The sequence below is a fragment of the Dunckerocampus dactyliophorus genome, chromosome 18, assembly GCF_027744805.1.
Source record: "Dunckerocampus dactyliophorus isolate RoL2022-P2 chromosome 18, RoL_Ddac_1.1, whole genome shotgun sequence".
NCBI classification, from domain to species: Eukaryota; Metazoa; Chordata; class Actinopteri; order Syngnathiformes; family Syngnathidae; genus Dunckerocampus; species Dunckerocampus dactyliophorus.
This window is the reverse complement of record NC_072836.1, coordinates 5,775,632-5,796,944: the sequence shown is the minus strand read 5'-3', so window position 1 is coordinate 5,796,944 and position 21,313 is coordinate 5,775,632. Positions and strand designations below refer to the sequence as shown.

The window sequence follows — 21,313 nt, the reverse complement described above, 5'->3', positions numbered from 1 at the left end:
GGGTGCTGAGCTCAGCCCAAATCACAGCGGCGGCCTCGGAACGCGAGAGGGGTTTGGGGGAGAAAGAACATTTTGGACTTCCTTTGGAGATTTCAAGGGCGCTCAGGACAGATAGATGTGTTCTGGAAAATCTCAGCTGCTTGCTCCCCTATGGTTATCATAATGTACGACTGCAACTAATCCACGGTGCAGAGGTTGACTTCTTTCTGGGTGCGAGCCAGTTTTTGATGAGAAGCAGGCATGTCTGGGTTCCTTTCCAGTTTTTCCGTCTGTCCAATTGTCTTCAAACCACCTTCTTCACAAGCCCGGATGAAATAGCACGGCTCAAAACATGCGGTGCATCCAGGCCAGCGCTGCTTCCATGCCCTCATAACATGATCCCTCTGCTTGCATTCACATCACAATAAGGTCTGCAGGAGGGAGCATTCTTCCTGAGACGCTCGGCTTGTCCCTTCTTGCCCTGGAGCGAGCCAGCAGCGAAGCTCGGCGTGCAGGAAGAGAGAACACAGAGACACGGGAGACGACTTACACCCGAAAGGAGTAGGTGGTGACATAAAAAGTGGGGGCGAATGATCCCTGTCTTGCAGTGCTTTTTGGCATCATCATCATCATCGCCATCATCAGCTCTGCGAGACGCTGCCAGACAGGAACCTGGATGAGTCAACGGCAAAGCATCTGATTCTGTTTCCAGATGTTTGAAGGTCTCACACGCAACAACCTTTAGCTGGAATATCAACATAATCAACAAGAATGCATGTTTGGATGAAGACAAAAGGAGTGGATGGACAGTGAAAGATGGCGTCTTGCTCGTGTGTCCGCTCATGTTTTATTCCTGACTGCAAACCAAATTTCCTTCATGATAGAAAAGCTACAAGTATGTATTGTAGTGGAAGGCCAGCACCAAACTAAGCTGTGGTATGACAAAAAGAGATGTGTACTTTAACTTACTAGTGCTGAGAGAGCAGCTGTAGCGTTACGGGGGTCCGTTTGCTTTTTGTGTAAACTACCTATTAAAATCTCTCCCTATTTGTCCATAAAACATGCTTGTCGAAGCTCACACCGTCATCATGCGTGACATCGTGAGCATGATGCACTGCAACTCACTAGTGCTTAGTTCAGCGGGCATCACAGGATGAAGTGCTTTTTGCTTCTTGTAAAGATGGGCCCACCTCAACAAAGGGAGCAATTCAGAGTTACGTTTGTTTTGTGTTATATTTGTAGTCTGTTAAAGCCGTCAAAATTGCAATTTAGTTGCTGCAGTAAATGCTGGGTTTCAACCTAGAGGCAGTTCGGGTGAGCAGACGAGGGCAAGCGTAAGCTACGGCCACGTACACACTCAGTTTGTGCAATATTTTGGAGTTTAAAGCGATTAAAGGTGCATGTCGTTGAAATTATTCGCTCCGGTTGTGTGAGTGTACATGGCGTGATGCACGAAGACGGAAAATTGTTGAAAACAAGGCAGTCGAAAACAGCGTTGCCAACTTAGCGACTTTGTCGGTAAATCTGGCGACATTCCAAACCTTCTTGGCAACATATTTTCGCAAAAGCGACTATTGACAAATCTAGCGACTTTTTCTGGCGCCGTTGGAGAGTTTTCTGGTATTTGAGGACTTTAAAGTGAAAGCACACTTTGTTCTGCAGTTTCTTTTCTCACTGAGCAGCAGCGAGTGCTGGTGAGCGGTCCACCCCGCCCCACCCCAAAACAGTCACGAGTCGTCAGTGTGCAGTCAGCTCCCGCGGCACAACAGCAGAGCTCTACGAACCCATGAATCACACATGCGCGAGGCGACATGCCACCGGGGTAGATCTTTACCACTTTTACAGAGCAGGATCTAAAACATGAATACAGTATTTCTTAATCTTTATTAAATTACTACTCATTACACTCAAGCCTCATTCGGACTCGGTCACTTACCTGTCAGTGTGTCAGAAGGTGTGATGGAAGAACGTTGTGTGATAAATTAAACAACTGCAAGATAAAGGGTGGAGGCTGGAAGCGAGTCCGGATATAATTCTTACACTGTCTAGACTTTGAGAGGCGGTGGCTGAGATAAAATATTAAAATCATTTTATTTTGATGAAGAGATGGCCAATTTTAAATCAACAAACCAAGAGTCACGTTTATTAGTAGTTGTAAACATAATTAAGTTGCTTTTACTCACTTTTGTGTCTCTCCTACATCAGACAAAATGAAAATGTTGCTTGTAACATGTCAATTTGCGTTCTTACACACAATCAGTGTGCATGAATACATTACTGTATGTCTCCTTCATTGCTTAGCTGCCCTGTTTGAGCTCCATAGCCAATTTTCACCCTAATGTAACGTGCTATTTCCGGGATGCTAGAAGCTAGCGAACTAGCTAGCAAGCCTCACTTCCAAGCTCTCCGTGGAGCATCGCTGGACATTCTTCCAGGTGGCTGCATTTCACATTTACCAGTTCCAACAATGTTTTCACTTTGATTTTAGTATAAATTGTGCTTCTTGTGTTTCACTGTAAACTGGATTGTGTTTACTCGGCCCCACTCGACGCGAGCCACAGCTGGTTAGCAAACGCCGAAAAAGGTAGCTTCTCGGTGTTTCCTGAACATCCGGTTATGATGGACTATCTTAATAATAACGTTTTCCGAAATATATATTTAAACGATTCCCACATGCGAGAACGGCGCATCTATGCGGTGTTTTTGCTCTGATTTTACATGACTTTCTGGAAACGAATACGCTTGTTTCCATCTCTTTGATGCGGCGCTGACAACAACCGGATGTGATGTCACGGGAAACCCAACAATAACAACAATAATAATAATAATAACCATGCCGTGATTTTATGCTGCAAAAATGTGCAACGCAGGCTAAAAAAGTTCTCCAAAAACAAAGTGTTGGTCCAACAAAAGTTGAACTTAGTCCCAAAAATGTATGTTTTTTTGCAAAACACAATACTGATACTGACTGTGGTGGTTGTTTTCTTCAACTGGAACTACAAATACTGGTTTATTTTACCCTGAAATGTCTCCTTGAAAGCTGAAACTGAAAAGGAACGTAATCCTTTTTATCATAAAGATGAACATAAACATTAAGATTGTGCATGGTGGGCAAAATTCCCAAAAAAGTTCAGTTTCCCTTTAAATCTGGAATCTCCAGTTGATACCACAAATTTTTGAATGACCCAGACCGGAATCCCATTGAAAGTGTGTGGAGTGACCGAAAAGTGGGGCTGTGTACGAGAGATGCCCAGGTGATCTCACACATTTGGAGCGCTTTTGCACGAGAAACTGCAAAAATTGCACCCAAAGGTCATTAAATTTGTCATTTGAGGCAAAATTCTACGGAGAAATGCCTCAAAAGTTGCACAAGACAAGATTATACAATACACCAAAGTGAAGTTCAGTACCGCCATGCTAGTAAAAGACTGTAAATTACATTAGGGGCGCCCCTTATGGGTTGTGGTCAAAATCCTTTGGGCGACATGCTAGCATACATAGAATACAGATATCCTCAAAGTTTTAGAATCATTGGACTAATGACATGCCAGCTAGTGCGGCTGTGGGATTGTGTAAACCTCACTCCCTGACACCTTAAGAGCTGCTCTGGACAATGAGTTGACAGCCGAGGGCCCGTTGGCTTGTGCTGCTCGACTTAACTCTCAATCAGTGGGGATGTGTAGTTTCGAGCCCGGGTGTGTACAGGGCTGGACTGTTACTCAATGACTTATGGACAATTAGTTGCTAAGTCCCGCCCGTGTCCTTGCAAAGACGTCTTGCTTGATAGCGGCCATGTTTTTCGACCAATCTTGCTCAATTAATGCACAATGCACGCATGTGTTTGTCAACCCCGAAATGCATGTACCAAATTTTGTGATGATTCGAAAAAACACCCTAAAGTTATAGCGAGAGTGAGAAATTTCAGGTCAATCCCACTTATGGGGTTTAATAACAGCGCTGCCATGTGTTGTATTTGTCTGAAAACTAACAGCACAGGCAGCACAGTAGGGGCGCACGTTTTGACAAATTTTCTTCCATATGTGTACAACAGTTCAGTAGTAGAAGCCTTCATGCGTGTGTTCTAATTTTTTCATGAGTCCACAGTGACAGTTTGACTCTGGAACAGATCTAATTCTAATTTTTTTATGGGGAATTATTTATAGTGCTGTCATTGTTTTACGCCAGGAAACAACTACTACTCCAACAAGGGCGTGTTCCCTTTTCTACACCCACTGAAACGCAGGTTTTCCACCCATGCGCCTCGAACAATCCCTCTCGGCGCCCTTCTCCCGCTCGCCGCTCCGCTTGGGTGCAAAGCCAAACAAGCCAGCCATTAAGTTGAGTTAAGCGCAGGAAGTGTGAGGGGAGGGGGCGGCTCGGGGGGCTTCAGGCGTCACTGTTTACAAGGAGCTAGTCAGGTTTCAGCAGGACTTTGAAGTGAGCGGCGCACTGGAGACCGTCTGTCAGTGTCGGCCCGGGCCTAGCGCCGCTCCACTGACTCACCCACATTCCCCCCATTCATCTGAGCGCAGAGAGGGAGGAAAAGGAGGCCGGGGAGAGGGGTGGGTGGGGGGAATAGAGCTAGAATAGAGAGGCACAGGTTGATTTATGTCTCAAACACCCCCCACCCTTGGTTCCATCTCTTGTTCCTAGCTTTCATCAGCTCTAACCGTCTGTTGTTGCAGCCCATCTGCAGGCCAAGCCCAGATAGGAGATAAGGACACAAGAAAGACGCTCTTGTCCAGCAGGTCATGAGAGAGCGTATAGGAATACCTCGGCCATTATGAGCGCCTACGAGTAAACGTAATATGATTACACACAATGGTACACCGCTCCCCCCACTCCTCTTGCCTCCGAGGCGAGAGGATCAGCTTCCCAACAACACCCAAACACACACCCTTCATGACATCACCGCAGAGATGGTTCCATTTCAGTCAAGCAGCGCGGCGGCTTGGGGGATTCCAGCTTGGCAGCAGAGTAACGCTGAAACCACCTTGTTTTTTTTCTCTTCCCTCCAACAAACAGGCGGGCGAGCAGGCAGGAGGGAACGCTTTCACGCCTATCCGATGGCGCAGGCGTTCCTCGCCAGATGATCCCTGTGTTGTTTTAACCGCGGCCTCCCGAACAAAAGGGGCTGTTTTTTTTTTTCTTTTCTTTCTTTTTTTTGCACTTGGTGGTGTTATGTGTGAGGCGACCCACCATTTGGAGAGGTCACGTTCTCACAACCACCTTCACACGCTTTCCCAGAGGCCTTCTGTCTAAGGAAAATGTCCACAAAATTGCACAATTTGGGGCTAAACCTGAATCTTGTGTAAAAATATGTCCCAGTTAAAAGTGTGATGGTAACCATAGAACCGGAACTAAAATTTAACTGGCCTTTAAGGGCAAATATCCCAAAAATTACACAATTTGGGGCTCAATCGAAATTTTCTGTAAAAATATGTTCCGGTTGAACTTTTAATTGTGTTTAAATTGAAAAAGTGTGATGGTAACCATAGAACCGGACCTACAAAGACAAATGTCGCACAAATTCCACAATCTGGAGATGGATCGATTGTTTTCTGTAAAAATATGTCCACGTTTAACGTCTTTTTTTTCAATTGAAGAAGTGCGATGGTAACCATAGAACCAGATATAAAACTTTACTGACCTTCAAAGACAAATGTAAAGAAAAACGCACAATTTGGGGCTCGATTAAAAAAGTATGTCTGTTTTTTGGGGGGGGAATTTGAAAAAAATGTGATGATAACCATACAACCAGTAATAAAACTTTAATGGTTGCTGGATATCTTTAAAAAATTAACTACACAAGAATGTATCTGAGCTATTTTACATAAGTAGCATGTAGCTAAAAGAATGTCTAAAGACTAGCATGGAAAGCTTGCCACAGATGACACAATTTTTCATTTGTGTTACTTCAAAATGTGAGTACTTTTACTTGATTTAAACTTTATTATACAGTGGCCAACTTATTTGTAGTCTAGACTTGTACAACAGGAAGTATAAAATATTCCTTAAAACATATATCTATATTGTTAATAAACAATAATTCCAGGGGCCTTCTGGCTGCCATTAACAATTCAAATCAAGTAAAACCTTCAAGGGCAAATTTGAGGCTCGACTGAAGTCTGCAAAATATGTCCGTGTTTACCTTTTTGTTTAAAATACATTTTGTGAATGGTAAAGAGGAAAATTGTGATGAATCTGAGAAAAAAAACTTCCATTACACTGCCATGTAGAAAAGTGTCTGGCTGCTCAATATTAAAAAAATACTTACACACAAATGTACTTTAATATGCAGATGCTAACATGAAGAGCATGTAGCTCAAACGGCTCATGACTAGCATGGAAATGTTTCATTTGTATTACTGCTATTACTATTGATTTAAGTTTTATTATAAAGTGTGTCGTTTATTTGCACACTTGTATGACAGTTGGGAATTTTTAAATATTACTGGAATAAAATATTAATAAACAACTATCCCAGGGGCCTTCTGTTTTAATCATGAACAATTTAAACACAGTTGAACCTTTAAAAGCGTGATACTACTTGGTACTACTATGAGTAGTTTTATTATACAGTAGTTAAATTATGTGTACACTCGTATGACATTTAAGGTTAGAATGTTACTTATTGTATGTATGTATTTTTTGTGATGCCAAGACAGAAGGGTACCAATGATGGCACAGAAAGTGTGACGATAACCATAGAACAGTAAATGAACCCTTACTGTGACATTGGATCCTCAATAATTGTAAAAATGACACAAAAATCCAGAGATTCATTTGTTTAAAGGGGAAATTCAGAAGGTATTCACATTCCAGGACAAAGGTGTTCAGGTACTAGTTAACTGGATTTAATCATAGGAAAACATATGGAGGAACATTCAGTATATGAACCATCTCTGCATCATTTTTTAGTAGGAAATTGCACAAATCTGTGACATAATCCACAAATATAGCTGACATTCTGCATCGAAAACGTTATATCTGGCCATTATTTAAATGTGCGTATTTTTTTCCATAATGCTCCTTAACAGAATTAAAGCTATACTACAGTACATCATACAAAATCCCACTAAAATGTCGCGACAAATTTGGTTATATCATGCAACTGACATTTTTTATACATGGCGACATTACGACTGCACCAAGATGCCAAGCATTCATACGCAACAAGTGTGTTCTCAAATAATCCAAATAATGACAGTGAATATTCTCATTCACGAAGGTCACTGAATCAATCGCAACTGGACTGTTCAGATTGTCTTACAAGCCTAGATAGGACGGCTGTGGTCCTATCCAGAACTGTCCTGTCTAGTCTTTGACCAAAAACCAATGAAGCCTGGTTAATAGTCCTAGTCAACAATAATAATCCTAACAACACGGAGCATGGGACACACACAACATTGGACTAGAGCTGTCCTATCTAGTCTTTGAGCATGAACTGATGAAGCCTCTCATCCAAGTAGGCTTCATCAGTCCTATCTAGTCCTATCCCATCCAGTCTTTGAGCATGAACTGATGAAGCATGCTTGGATGAGGTGCTACTAGTCCTAACAACATAGAGCATGTGACACAACATCGGACTAGAGCCATCCTATCTAGTCTTTCAGCATGAACTGATGGAAGCCTCTCATCTGAGCAGACTCCTATCTAGCCTTGTCCTGTCTGGTTTTTGAGCATCAACCGATGAAGCCTGCTCAGATGAAAGACTTCATCAGTTCATGCTCAAAGACTAGATAGGACAGCTCTAGTCCGATGTGTCACATGCTCATTGTTGTTAGGACTCGTAACGCCTTTCATCTGAGCAGGCGTTGTTAGTTCATTCTCAAAGACAAGACAGGACTAAAGACTAGACTAGATAGGACTAAAGCTGTCCTATCTAGTCTTTCAAGACAACCCGAATAGCCGTGTTGCAATCAATTCAATGCCCAGAGAGTCTAAATAATGTGTTTGGACAAAGGCTATAATTTGGCATCTCAACTACAGCCAACCTCTGATTTAGTCTCGCCACATTCAATGTCCGTTTGACATTGCAGCACTGAAAACAAGAGAAAATATGATGTAAAATGTATAAATGCATGACATCTATTGAGTATTTAACATCAGTGGCAGACACGTAGAAAGCATTAAGACCCATATTTCGTATACAATCATTTGTTAGTGAACTACACATGACTATTTAGTAGCTTCATGATAAAGTGACTACATGTCTTTTTTTTTTTCAACCTGTAATCGTAACATCTGCCTTTTATGGATCTGCTTTCAATATAGTTACTAATATTTCCAACAAAGAAAAAACAAAACAAAAGAAATCTATTTGAGTTTTGTGGCAGTGCAAAACTGAAGCAGATACACTTGACAGTTAAGGAGGTTACTTTTAAATACAAATATATAGATTTTTGTCATGTTTTTACAAATATTATGTACAGTTGGATTTAATTACAAGTGAAATGCTAATGGAGGAAGTGGAGGAGGAGGAGGAAGGTAGCATTTCAGCACATGGCGACCTTGGCCATGTTTTTTGTTCAGTCAGACCGTCCCGCTCGGGCGCTGTTAATCCAGCTCGCTGTTTGGTCAAACCCAAACGCTTTGTGACGCTGAAGAACATCCACTTCCGCCGTTAAATCACAAATGAGTGCGGCAAAAAGCACGCGGCGTCCCCACTTCATCCTACACGGTGGTCTCACCGTGTTTGCCGTTTGTCAGTCTGGTGTAGAACTTGTGCCAGGAGTGCAGCGTCTTCCCGGACCAGATCCAGAACCCGGATGTGATGCCCACAATGAGCGTCATGAGGTACTTGATCATGTAGACGGTGAAGTCCGGGGTCATGCGGGGTCCCGTCTGCGTCGGGCACGGGATGGCCAGGCTCCGGCAGCTGTGGCTCACCCAACTGCGCTCCCAATGTGGGCGGAAGGCCTGCTCGTAGAAGAAGCAGGCGATGACGATGGTGGCGGGCACGGTGTAGAGCACACTGAAGACACCGATGCGCACCATGAGGCGCTCCAGCTTCTCCGTTTTGGTGCCGTCATGCTTCATGATGGTGCGGATGCGGAAGAGCGACACAAAGCCAGCCAGGAGGAAGGAGGTGCCGATGAAGAGGTAGATGAAGAGTGGGGCCAGCACGAAGCCTCGCAGGGGGTCCAAGTTGCTGAGGCTGACGAAGCAAACGCCGCTCAGCACGTCGCCCTCGATCTGCCCGATTGCCAGGATGCTGATGGTCTTGACGGCCGGCACCGCCCAGGCCGCCAGGTGAAAGTATTGCGAGTTGGCCTCGATGGCCTCGTGGCCCCACTTCATGCCTGCGGCCAGGAACCAGGTGAGGGACAGGATGACCCACCAGATGGAGCTGGCCATGCTGAAGAAGTAAAGCATCATGAAGAGGATGGTGCAGCCTTCCTTTTTGGTTCCCTGCACGATGGTCTTGTAGCCGTCTGGGTTGAAACTCTCATTGCACACCACTTTGTCCCCCAGGAAGAAGCCAGCAATGTAAGCGATGGACACCATGGTGTAGCAGCCAGACAAGAAGATGATGGGCCTCTCGGGGTATCTAAAACGCTGCATGTCCACCAAATAAGTGGTGACGGTGAATAATGTGGATGCACAGCAAAGCACAGACCAGACCAGAATCCAAATGCGGGAGAAGTGGATCTCCTTGTCTGTGAAGAACATGTACCCGCCGCCCCTGGAGGGCTCGCAAGGAGCTGCACAGTCCTTCTCCTCCAGGAACATGTAGTTCAAATAGGGGGGCACCTTGAGAACATTGGGGCACCGGAAGGTCCTGTCTTGGCCGGAGACCACAGAGAGGTCCTGCGTACCCGGAACGGGCAAGGGTGGGACGGTGGCAGCGGACGAGTCGTTCTGCCCCACGCAGATCTGACCGTCCCCCAGGACTGGGAAGTTTTCGCAGCGTAGACGGTCCGGCCACTGGAAGCCGAACTTGTTCATGAGCGCCTCGCAGCCCTGTTTGGCCCTCTCGCAGATCGACCTGCATGGGGGGATGGCCTTCTCCAGGACGGTGCACACGGGCGCATACATGGAACACAGGAAGAACTTCAACTCCGGGGAGCACTGTACCTTCACCAGAGGGTAGAATTGGTGCACCTCCAGCCCTGCGTCCTCCTGGTTGTAGTGGCCCACTAAGTTGGGCATGATGGTTTGGTTATAGGCGATGTCTGTGCACAGGGGAATGGAGATGGGTTGACAAAATCCATGCTCAGGGATGACAATTCCATGGTCCCCCTGGTACTGGGCTGAAATCAGCACAGGCAGCAGAAGAACAGTCCAGGTCCCGGAGAGAAACATCTCGCCAACTTTAGTCACTTCAGTCATATAATTCACTTGCACTCATCAAGCAGTCTTTAAAGAAACTACGAACATCCAAAGCTGCAAAGTCTAATGGTTTACACCCGAGCGTCGTCCTCTTTGTGTTCTCTCTTTGCTTCGAACTTTTTTCTCCTTCAAAACTCCTATTCTTCTGTCACTCCTGCCGCTTCACTTCAACGAGAACTTAAACATCCGGTAAATGTCGTCAAAATAAAAGCGCATCAGCGCCACACATGCGAAAACACATTTTTTTTTCAGGTAAAAACATCCTTTACAGTTGTTACTGTTCCCAAATAAAATAAATGTGGGGACGGTACCAACTCAGACAACGACGAATAGATTGTTGCATCGACTTCGAAATTGTTTTATTTTTATTTTGAAGAAGCCATTAGGACAAGGTGGTATACTGTTCCAACTTGACGCAACAGCTGGATGGCGTGGCCTAACCAGAAGTACTAGTTTGTGCATGGATAGATGAGGCGGGGAAGGTCCCCACCTAGTGTTCATGTGATTCATAGTCCACATCATTAAAATGACCATAAGGCAAGAGATAATTTAGCTCAACAATAAATCGAGATGGAAAGAACATTAAACGTCTGCTCTCTCGAAATCTTACTCAAGTGCAAGTAAAACTACAGGTTTCAAAATCTATTCAATAAAATTAATATATTTTAAATGAACTCAGTAAAAGTACTTTTCCAGGTGGGGGGGTACCAAGGTGGTGCAAAGTTTAAGTGCACTTTAATTCCTAAAGGTGTTGCATCAATAAAGGACACTACTGGCATCATTTCATTGTCATTTTCTGAAAATGATGAATTATTTTATTATTATTACATGTAATAATAATATAATTCATAATTTTCCTGCAGAATTTGGCACCAGGTGGTTGGTTACCATCATTCACTACTGTTTTCAGGTGCATTCATTCCCCTTTTACTCGCATTTTAATTGAAAATGTGGAATAGCACAGAAAACCTAAGCAAACATAGTTACATATCATCACAAACATTTCACATGTTTAGTATATTTTGTTATACATTTATTACAAGTATTTCACTTATAATTGTAAGATAGTACCAAAAACATACTTAAGTAAAAGTACAAATGTTAAACAAGTGCAAATACACAAAATGACTACTTACTTGCAGTAATGTCAGTAAAGTAATTATAATTAAATTAACTGTTAAAACACATTTGTTAACTATATTATTGTATTAAAATTGTCCTTAATGTGCACAACAAACCAAAAATACCCCCACAAAAGTTTGTGTAAATGTAAGTATATTTTGTGATGCATTTAATACAAATATAATCACTCTTGCAATCTTTATTTATATCAAATAGGCTCAACAACTGCAAACACCCCCCACTCTTAGTGTATGCAAATAAACGCTTAGCAATGCGGAAGTAACAATGTGATGCACTCATCCGGTTTCCCTGGTATGTCAATCGTTATGCTATTATTAGTATGTGCGTCACAGAGATTATTCCTAATATTTTCCAAATATATTGCCATTATTTATTTAAAGATTGGCAATCAATAACGTTTGCATTGCCACATAACAGGGCGTGGCCAGCAGATGTTGCTAAGCGATTGAGGCACCACCCTGACGTTAATTGGACAGCAGATGTGACCAATGGGCTTAGGAGAAACAATATCCCCCCCGCCCCCCCAAAAAGGGTGGGGCTTCTTTGCACTTCGGCGATAATACAAATTTAGGACATCTCAATAAATTGATGTAACATTAAGTGTCCAGGTAGGTTCATCCGGGATTGGTTTGAAGTCGCGTTAAGATCATCATTGTGTTCATAATCTCCGTAAAACTGCCCGAATATGATCCAAAATTGTTGTCCACCTTAGCCATTGATGGCGTCTAAATTAGCTATCAGATATTAAGTCAGCCAATATGGCCGCCATCGAGTTCTCCGCAATGACGCCAAGGAAAAAAAAGAAAAAGAATGTCTTCCAAAAACCAGCTGTCAGCTGTTGATCGTGTGAGGATAAAGATTTCTGTAACTATTATGATGTGTTTGACCGATTGGTGTTGTAATAACAGAGTCAAGTTCGAGGGAAGAGGTCCAGAATGGCATCTTTCACTCGCAAGGTCCAGCGTCAGGTAAACTGTCATATATGACACACATACAGTGCAGTACAGTACAGTAACTACACTTATGTAACTCATACTTGTCATGTAACTTGTCACTCGTTATCATGATCTGAAAAGGAAGTTGATCTCCTTTTGGCTTCAATCCAAACATGAACGCAATAACAAATTTTGAATTATTATTTTAGTGGTTTGCCTCACATTCTGGAGATCCAGGTTTGAGTCTCTGGGTACTCCGGGCTCCTCCCCCATTCCCAAAATATACATGTTATGCTCAGGCACATGTAGACAACACCAATGGACAAAAAGGGTCTCCAATTAGACTACCATGCATGGTTTTGGGATGCGGAAGCTAGGAAACTGGAGATCATGCAAACCTCACACAGAGATGTTCCAACGGAGACTTGAACCCAGATGAGGCAGACGTGCTCACCACTGCATGATTGAGTGTTGCCATTTTTTCTTGTTACAAGCAAGTGTAAATGGAGACGATGCCAATATTGTTGCTTCCACTTCGGGTTTTTGTCTGCAGGACGTACCAGACATGGGGGCGTTCACGCTATGGTCTCGCAGTGGTCACAATGATTCCTATGAACTCAAGGATTGTGTTGTGAACAGCATTAAGAGCAGGTATAGGACAATTACTTAAACTGTAGTGTATTTATTATTATAAAATGATAGGATCTTTCTTCCTCCTCAAGGGAAATCCCTGACAGAAGTGAAGCCGAAGAGGAGACTGATCTACAGGGGTTAGTGTCCAATATTTTGGATGAAGGTGGTGTCCAAAGCCGGTATGTTGTATTTTGAGGGACATGCTCCTCAGTGTATCTGATGACAGTTGTTACCAGTATTGATATAGGGTTCTGATACCACCTGTGGAGATTTCCGAGCCATGGGCCATGTCTGTGCTTTAATGTTGTCAGCAAATGTAGCTACAAAAGTAGGCAAACGTAGCCAAATGAGTATGAGCAAACATAGCTGTCACCACGCATGCACTTCAACCGTCCTCGTCACTCACACCACTTTAATGTTATTATTGTAGCGACTACGCTATAAGAATGACGAGAGGGCGTCGAGGAACAAAACAGGTTAATGTTGGTCGCAACCACACCAAAAGGATATCAGCAAATGTAGCTAGAAGAATATCAGCACACATAGATGTCTCCACACACACATAAGCACGCCACCTGATGTGTTCATGGCCACACTAAACAGTCGGACTTCACAAACTCTACACAAAACTTCTGGTGTAGAGTTAAGAGTTCTGTGTTGTCCGACTGTCTGTGAAGCCGTGAACCCGTCAGGCCGAGCGCTTGTGTGTTTGTGGAGACATCTACATTTGCTGATATTCTTTTGGTGTGGTTGCGGCCGACAGTAACCTGTTTTGTTCAATAAAGTGATTGATGAGGAGGAGGAGCGTCTGTAGACGGCACAATGGCAATAATATTAAAGCAAATAGAGCTTTGGTATCGGAATAGTATGGGAATCAGCAGATATGCAAATTCAGTTGTTACGTGTAGTTTAATATATAAACACAATACAGAAAGATGAGTGATATGGCTTTGACTCGTGTGATATTTTGAGTTACAAATGAACCTTTATAGCGTTTATAGTGGGGGTTTTTTTAAATTAAATTGAGTGAATCTCCCAAGAGATGTTAAATGATGGTCATCCAATCCAGTCCCCTGGGCCCCTCTAAAAACATAATGTATCAGGTTTATATTTTTTCTTGTAGAAACTCACCTACTGGAAGCTCTCTTTGGTGTACAAAGTCTTCGACAGAAGAGTTTTCGACATATTTCCAATCAGAGAATACACAAGACAGCGCCACTTTTCTTCCTAACTATGTTCCCAGCGAGGCTTTCCTTCAAGGACAAGTGGAGTTGGCGGGCAAAAATGGCCAGATCCCTCAGCAGCCCAATGGCAGTTCTGCTAATCAGCAGTGGCATGTTTGTGTTCCTAATGGAGACAGAGACAGCCTCTTCAGTCCTCCCTGGAGGCTGCCACCAGGTCTTCCCATTCTCAAAACAGGAAACCACATCTTATCGCAGATGTCGCCCAGCGAGTATGACCTGTCAGCTGATTTGCAGCAAGCAAATCATTGGCCTGTTAACGACTTCCCTCAAATCAGCGATGTCTTTCAGCAGCAAAGCGAGATGTGCAGCTCTTTATTTGATCTTTACTCTGAAGGCCACTGCAATGGAAGGAGTGCAAAGCCCATGACTAATACTGAGCAGTACCTCCCGGAAGACATGAACCAATTGGTAATTGGTTTCAAGTCACCCATGGCTGATGAGCCTGACAGAGGACATTCTAGAGGTTTTCCAAACATGCAAATAAAGACAGAACACCCCGAAGAAAGCATGGCTGGACAATGGAAAATACCGATCCAGACAATGCCACCAGTGCACACCCAAAAACAGTTGGAGGGAGAATTGTGGAGCATGACAAGGGGCAGAAATGGCAAAGTGGGCAAACCAACATTCAAGCATCACAACATTCAAGGATTGTCAGGGTTTGGCAATGAAAATGAATATTTCCTGCAAACAAAACCCAACGTCACATCCCTAAATCCCCCAAACCAGTACCAAAATAGGATAAATAGAAACATGCACCAGTTTTCAAATCACCGCAGCCAGCAGCACAAGATGAAACCACAGATGCAGAAGGAAAGGAAGAGGATGTCTGGCTCGTTTGGAGAAAGGCCCCAAATCAACAGTCACGTGACAGAGAATTACAAGACATCACACTCTGACCTCCTGCTGAACATGCAGAGAGCAGCTGGAGAAGACAGCATGGGGGGCATGCTGTCGTTCATACCGCTTGTATATGCCGCCGGTGACTCCTGGTTGCCTGTCAAGTCTCAGGCAAACCTCACCTCAAGCTACACTGTGTCTAAGGGAAGCTCCCCTTCTGGCATGACTACCTCTGATATGATGTCCAACCACGGGGCTGCGGCATTGTACGCTCAACTCAATCACTCCAAGCCTCACACTGGAGAGAGTTATGGCATGGGTTCAGCTTTGGCAGCTTCACTGGAAAAGAATCAAGGGATGCTCATGATGCAGCTTTACCTCCACCTGGATGAGTGCTATGAACAGTGGCGGTACTTGGAGAAGGAGTGGAAGAAGGTAGGCTTACAAAAGTGGGGTTTGTATTAGGGATGCGCCGATCAGGGTTTTACATTGCTGATTCCAATATCGATCATCCAGGACATTTAATTATACATTATACATTTTTCAATTATTTACGATGAGTGCTATTGGCCAGGGGCGCTGTATAAACGGGAAAAGTCAGGACAATTCCAAGGTACGTTGACTGCCAGGGGACCCAAAAAACAGGTACTAACAACAGCCTCGAAAACTTACGACACTCGGTCCAAGCCCTATTACAGCTTTTTAACGTGTTTCCGCCCAAGATAGTTTTCGTGCCTTGTGTCGGCAGTTAAGTTCCACACGGCAGACATTATTGTTTTTGTTTTGAAGGAAAGTGGGAGGATGACGCTGTCTAAGACGTTAGTTAGGGCAAGACACTACACTGCATGAAAGGATTGCAGTGGGTTGCAATAGTGCTAACCACAGGTGATTGACTTTTGTGATTGGCATTGAAAGACATCCCTAGTTTGTGTTCATGTGGGTCGTGGTCACGGTGGGTTGTCTGGTGTATTTACAGAGGAATCTTAGTTTTACACAAGTTTTTATTATACAGGGCCCAGCAATGTGGAGTATCACTGTAACACGGCATCCCACAATCAAATAATTACACACGTGACAAGGTCAACTGTTATACAGTCGATTTTGGACAGTGACAATTGCTTTCAACATAGCGGGGCAGGAGAAGTGAGTGTCGGCTGTTGAAGATCGCACCTTCGTCCCCTACTTTCCGTGCTGATGCAGTGACACGTGAAAATAAGGCGGAAAAACACTTGCAGTGTGGCATTGAATTGACATGAACATTCTAGACCGTCATGCTAGTGTAAAAAGGAGCTAATAGACTAGACGTTACCTGTCATATTCCGATTGGTTGTTCATTTCAGACGGAGGTCATTCTCGCCAAAACATTCCCCGGGGAATGGAAGCCACCGTCGACTTCCACTAGCCCGCCTGGATCTCCAGCGAACCCATTGCGAGTTGAGGATCTCATATTTAACCAGAAGAGGGAGCAATCCAGGGTGAGTCAACTGGATTCATTGCTTTCCAAGAGGAAAAACAACACATTCTTGTGTCACATGGCAGGTGGAGTGCCTTTTGTTTAAAATGGAGTGTGTTTGCAACGTACCGCTTCATGCCAACATCTGCATGGCGCTGAACAATCATCACACAGCCATGTCCTGCATCTCGGAGCTTGTGAAAGTGTCCCAGCGCCAGCGGGACAGAGGTCATCTCATAGACGACAGAGGTAAAGCAAGTTGTATACTCTTCACATGTTGCAATTTTCGATATTTGGAGGTGTCATACAAGTGTAAGAAGTAAACCTCTGTATATAAAACCATGATAAATAAATTGTATACAGGTGGTCCTTAGGTTATGTTGTTTCAACTTTCGCCATTTCATGGTTACATATGCACACACATGAATTAATTACTTACTTAAAGGAAAACGGCACCTTTTTTGGAATTTTCCCCATCATCCGCAATCCTGTGAGACATGAACACACGTCTTTCCCTTTTCTGTGTGATCTAAAGACAGAAAAACAGCTAGCACGAGGCAGCTAACAATGCACGTAATGGGATTCACCTATTTCGACTAAAAAGCCCTCTAAAAAAACTCCCAAAAAAAATTAACCATGTTCCATTTACATAATGTGACCTGCATATTAACCAAGTCCAGTGGGAGCGGGCATTGTAAGTGACTGTTTCATTATTATTTTACTTTGTCCATGAAACATTTAGTGTTACATGCTAATGTTATGAGAATGGCTTAGTGTTTCACTATAGCTGGATCTGCCTATAGCACCCAGCACTGTTATTATCTGCCTGGGGGCAGTAAAAGTATAAGGCAGTAGTAGTCGCGGGCTCTCACAAAGTCTGTCATGATTAGTGATAGCAAAGGCTCGCTCTATGCTGCAGTTGTTGACGGAGGTAGCGTTCGTTGCTATGGGCAGTGTGAAATCTATGCGCTCATATTGGATTTAAATCTACGTATGAATGAGGCCTGCGTCGCATTTCAAAAATTTTTAATTGTACTCTTCTCACTGACATGAAAAAAATCAGATACAGGAATGTGAGCAAAAAAATTGTGATTGACCTGCAGTGTGAACACGCACTGCATCACAGTCTAGGAACGGAACTCGTACGTAGCCTAGGACCACTTGTAGTATATTCGATGGTAACTGAGTCTCATATCCAGTTCCAACAGTTTCCAAAAGTGAAATAGGCAGGACTGTATCGCCAGTGTAAAATGCTACCCTGCCTAACTTTTTTCCTAGACACCATGTTGTTGGTCATGGGCCTGAAAGAGCTTGCGGCGTCCACCAGGAAGCTCCGTACGGCCCTGTGGTGCGCTCTTCAGATGTGCCTGCCAGAACCTATCAATAGGCCGGACCACCAGGTTGTAAACAGGGAAGAGACACACACACACCGCTGCCTCTCTCCTCCCAACGTTGGCTACTCTTTTAGGATCTAGTGGACAACAAAATGAGTTACAGGCATGAGTGGTTAATTTTAAACCCAATGGCAGAATGATAAATTCCCACGATACCAACTTAAATGCAGCACCTTCCTAAAAAGGACACATTGCTGTTGACCTGGTGATCAGAATAACAATTGTTTTGACACCTCGTGGCTTCAGGTGGATGGACTGTATAAAGAGCTGCACCATTTAATGAATGAAGTGACCCGACTAAATTTATGCCAGTCTTTCTCCATTTCAACTTTATTTAAACATCACTATTTATGTTCTTTATTATTTATTAACCTGTTGAACTCATCACCAACTATTCCTCACCACTATTTGAATCATAATCAAAATAGTACATTAACTTTTTTCCTGTATTATTTGGAACAGTTTAAACAACGGTAGATCAAATATCTAGACAATATGATGTTTTTAATTCATACTCGTCAATCACTTTTTTCCACAGGGAGCATATGACAAGTAATTATTACTGTGTCATACTACAATACTATCAGTGAACTGTAAGATGGAAAAGTTAAGGTTAACATTTTCTGGATGAAATATAAAAAGAAAAAAAAATCTTAAGAGGCTTGGCACTTCTGAGACTTCACTTGGGTTTTGTTAGCAAAGTTTTCAGAAAACCCATGCACAATTTAGTGCAGTTTTATCTCTACAGCAAACATTTCGAGCGACCTTTGAATCCAATCTTATTAGCAATTAGTTTGTCAGTTTGACATTAAAGTTGACAGCTCAGTCGTTTAGCTGCTTGAGTGTCAGTATTACGATTGTTCCAGTCCTTATTATTTTATGTATGATGTTATGTTGTTTTTCACCATTCTACATGCTTGTACATGTAAACTTTCAAAATTAAAAGTACTGAAATTGCTCCAAAGGTTTTATTACTTTAAAAAGATATTGAACACCATGTTTCATTTTTACATCATCTCAGTCAAAAGCCAAAGGAGTTGAAAGACTGCACATAAGTCCAGTTGTGACAATACAAGAGGCAAATGTGTCCAATTAGCTCAAAAACAAGACTGAATTTCCGGGTTTTCCTCAATTTCAGTGCTCATCTCGGCATTCAGCAACACACACGAATGCGATGTCCCAAATGTTTTTCATGTTGCCGACCCTTTTCCACGCACTTACAAATGTCCTTTCCCCTGCTTTTATCTTTTGCGTTCACCCTTCTGTGTGCGCTTCTTCTCCTTCTCCTTCCTGTCCTGTTTGGCCAGCTTGTCCTTTTCCCTCTGCATCTTGTCCATCTCCTTCTTCTTCTGAGCATCTTCGCGGGCCTGATCCCGCTTCTGCTTTTGCCTGTTCAGGACCTCCTCCACGTTGGTGTTCTTGAACATGGCTGACAAGTTTGGGTCAAGGACAGGAACAGTGGACAGGAAAAAAAGCTAACGTTTAATCATCTGCCACAGCCCACTTGCTTGTCTCCTCACTTATTACTGCAATTTCACCTACTTTGTGGATTACTTCCAGTCATTCTGATTATTTCTTTTGTGCAAGGTGGTGATTGTCATTACTTGCGAGGAGCAAACAGTATTTTTGGCCTTAGAAAGGATACACTTGTCTTTTCCGACATTGCCATCTGGAGACTCCTCCTCCTCCCCTTCAGTGTTTAAAGTTAAGGAATAAAACTGGTATCACAATTCATTAATTGCAAGCTTGTCATTGTTAATTAAATGATCAGGATATTCCTCTTCGTCTGTAATGTTGGCATACTGTGCCAAGAGGGCCTCTTTCCTCTTCTTGGACTCCTCTGTCACTTCTTTTTGTCTTACCACAATCTGAGCTTGTTTCTCGATCATGCTGGCGATGGCCTGGACCTCAACTGGCAGAGACAAAGCATGCAGCTCAATTGCACTTTCCCCATTATTTAGAACTGAGAGGCTGCTTAACTGGAGAGTGGGTGAAAACTAACAAAAATAAATCTAAGAATTATATATATATACACATATATACACATACATACATACATACATAAAATAATATTACCGTCTCCAGCGTCCCTCTTGTTTGCCGAGCGGCTGCAGTACTCCGCCCACTGCTTGATAATTTCTTTGCAGACATCTTCCAGTGTGTCCTCATCCTGTACACATCGTGGACTTTTATGTCAGGTGCTCAATGACAATACATGACAATAAAAGCATAAAACATCAGGGTTAAACATCAGGCCGTGTTTATTCTACAGTGGTTGTAATTTGCAGTGGGGTACACCTACAACAACCACAATGATACACTTATTTGTTGGATTTGCTCTACTTTGAAACGCTGGCACTGATCGGGTTTGGCTTTTAAAGACTACAAAAACATTTCTATAGTTGGAAAGGTTGTTAGTGTATCTGCTATGTTCCATAAATAACAACAGACATCGTAAAAGCGGTATCAATTGGCTACGTGCAACATGAGGGCGTCGCTACTCGCCAGAAATGCGGATAAAATCCCTTGAAGCGCGTCCCCTTTCTCCTCGTCACTCTCCTCCTCTTGCAGCACTCCTAAAATGTAGGTGCCGTACACCTCTCGGTCCACTTCTAGTGAATCGAGACGCTCATTTAGCCAACTTTCAAACTCCCCGGCGTCTGCCATGGGCGCAGCCATCTTGGCTTTTCGGGGGTCTTTAACCGGCTCGCGGCTGTCCTGTACAGCGCCTGTACGTAAATATGAAGCGGCATAAAAATGTGAGGCCAGTCTGACCCTACCGTCAGTGACGACGACGTGGATACAAACAGCCAGGTAACATCTTCTTTACGTCATGTACTGTAATACACATGAAAACGGATTTCCCTGACTATATTTTAAAAGCAGGCAGAATGTACATTCTTTGGAAATTTACAAACGAGTGCAGCAGTGACTACCAGGGGCTATGAAAACACATTATATCATATATACAGTATGATTGATTATACTCAGTAATGTATTTCACGAGGTGCTAAATCCTCAGCTGCTGCCCTGCAAGTGTAAAATGAGAGAAAACCACCTGTGTGCATCAGCTAGAACTTCACAAGTCAACAACCATCTTATTAATACAGCCTAGTTGGGTGGATTTAAGATATCTTAAATGTAAATATCTTAAACATATGTTTCATTCTGTTTTATGGGGTGGATCTTTTTGACTAATATGCCAAGAAATACAGTATATAGACAAAAGTACATCTTGCACAGGCCCATGCTACATGATGTTCGTTGTGTTGGTGTTACTGGATAAAATAGATTCACGTGTAAAGTAGTCATTGTGAATGAATCTCCTGCATAGTCCCCAGAAGGTTTACTAATAAT

The 21,313-nt window shown here is 43.2% G+C and overlaps 3 protein-coding genes across 3 annotated transcripts; 1 reads left to right on the top strand and 2 right to left on the bottom strand.

Annotated features, from left to right (window-relative positions):
* The first annotated feature begins 2,361 nt into the window (after positions 1-2,361).
* On the top strand, positions 2,362-18,908 carry moto (minamoto). Its single transcript, XM_054760260.1, has 8 exons — positions 2,362-2,414; positions 12,366-12,425; positions 12,946-13,043; positions 13,115-13,204; positions 14,149-15,544; positions 16,450-16,584; positions 16,649-16,811; positions 17,841-18,908. The coding sequence occupies exons 2-8, from the start codon at positions 12,393-12,395 to the stop codon at positions 18,035-18,037; spliced, it is 2,112 nt and encodes a 703-aa protein (XP_054616235.1). The 5' UTR covers positions 2,362-2,414; positions 12,366-12,392; the 3' UTR covers positions 18,038-18,908.
* fzd2 (frizzled class receptor 2) lies at positions 6,644-10,454 on the bottom strand. The gene has a single exon (XM_054760262.1). The coding sequence runs from the start codon at positions 10,312-10,314 to the stop codon at positions 8,656-8,658; it is 1,659 nt and encodes a 552-aa protein (XP_054616237.1). The 5' UTR covers positions 10,315-10,454; the 3' UTR covers positions 6,644-8,655.
* ccdc43 (coiled-coil domain containing 43) lies at positions 17,715-20,667 on the bottom strand. The gene is made up of 5 exons (XM_054760263.1): positions 20,462-20,667; positions 20,033-20,126; positions 19,733-19,868; positions 19,602-19,651; positions 17,715-19,385 (listed from the first exon to the last, which is right to left on the bottom strand). The coding sequence occupies exons 1-5, from the start codon at positions 20,633-20,635 to the stop codon at positions 19,198-19,200; spliced, it is 642 nt and encodes a 213-aa protein (XP_054616238.1). The 5' UTR covers positions 20,636-20,667; the 3' UTR covers positions 17,715-19,197.
* Positions 20,668-21,313: the final 646 nt, after the last annotated feature.

Excerpts from the sequence above, each read along its gene's own strand:
- moto (XM_054760260.1), top strand. The coding sequence starts at position 12,393 with ATGGCATCTTTCACTCGCAAGGTCCAGCGTCAG. Across the intron at positions 16,585-16,648 it reads AGAAGAGGGAGCAATCCAGG|GTGGAGTGCCTTTTGTTTAA; the intron begins GTGAGTCAACTG and ends GTCACATGGCAG. Across the intron at positions 16,812-17,840 it reads TCATCTCATAGACGACAGAG|ACACCATGTTGTTGGTCATG; the intron begins GTAAAGCAAGTT and ends CTTTTTTCCTAG.
- fzd2 (XM_054760262.1), bottom strand. The coding sequence starts at position 10,314 with ATGACTGAAGTGACTAAAGTTGGCGAGATGTTTCTCTCCGGGACCTGG.
- ccdc43 (XM_054760263.1), bottom strand. The coding sequence starts at position 20,635 with ATGGCTGCGCCCATGGCAGACGCCGGGGAGTTTGAAAGTTGGCTAAAT. Across the intron at positions 20,127-20,461 it reads GGATTTTATCCGCATTTCTG|GATGAGGACACACTGGAAGA; the intron begins GCGAGTAGCGAC and ends CGATGTGTACAG. Across the intron at positions 19,869-20,032 it reads CAAGAGGGACGCTGGAGACG|TTGAGGTCCAGGCCATCGCC; the intron begins GTAATATTATTT and ends TGTCTCTGCCAG.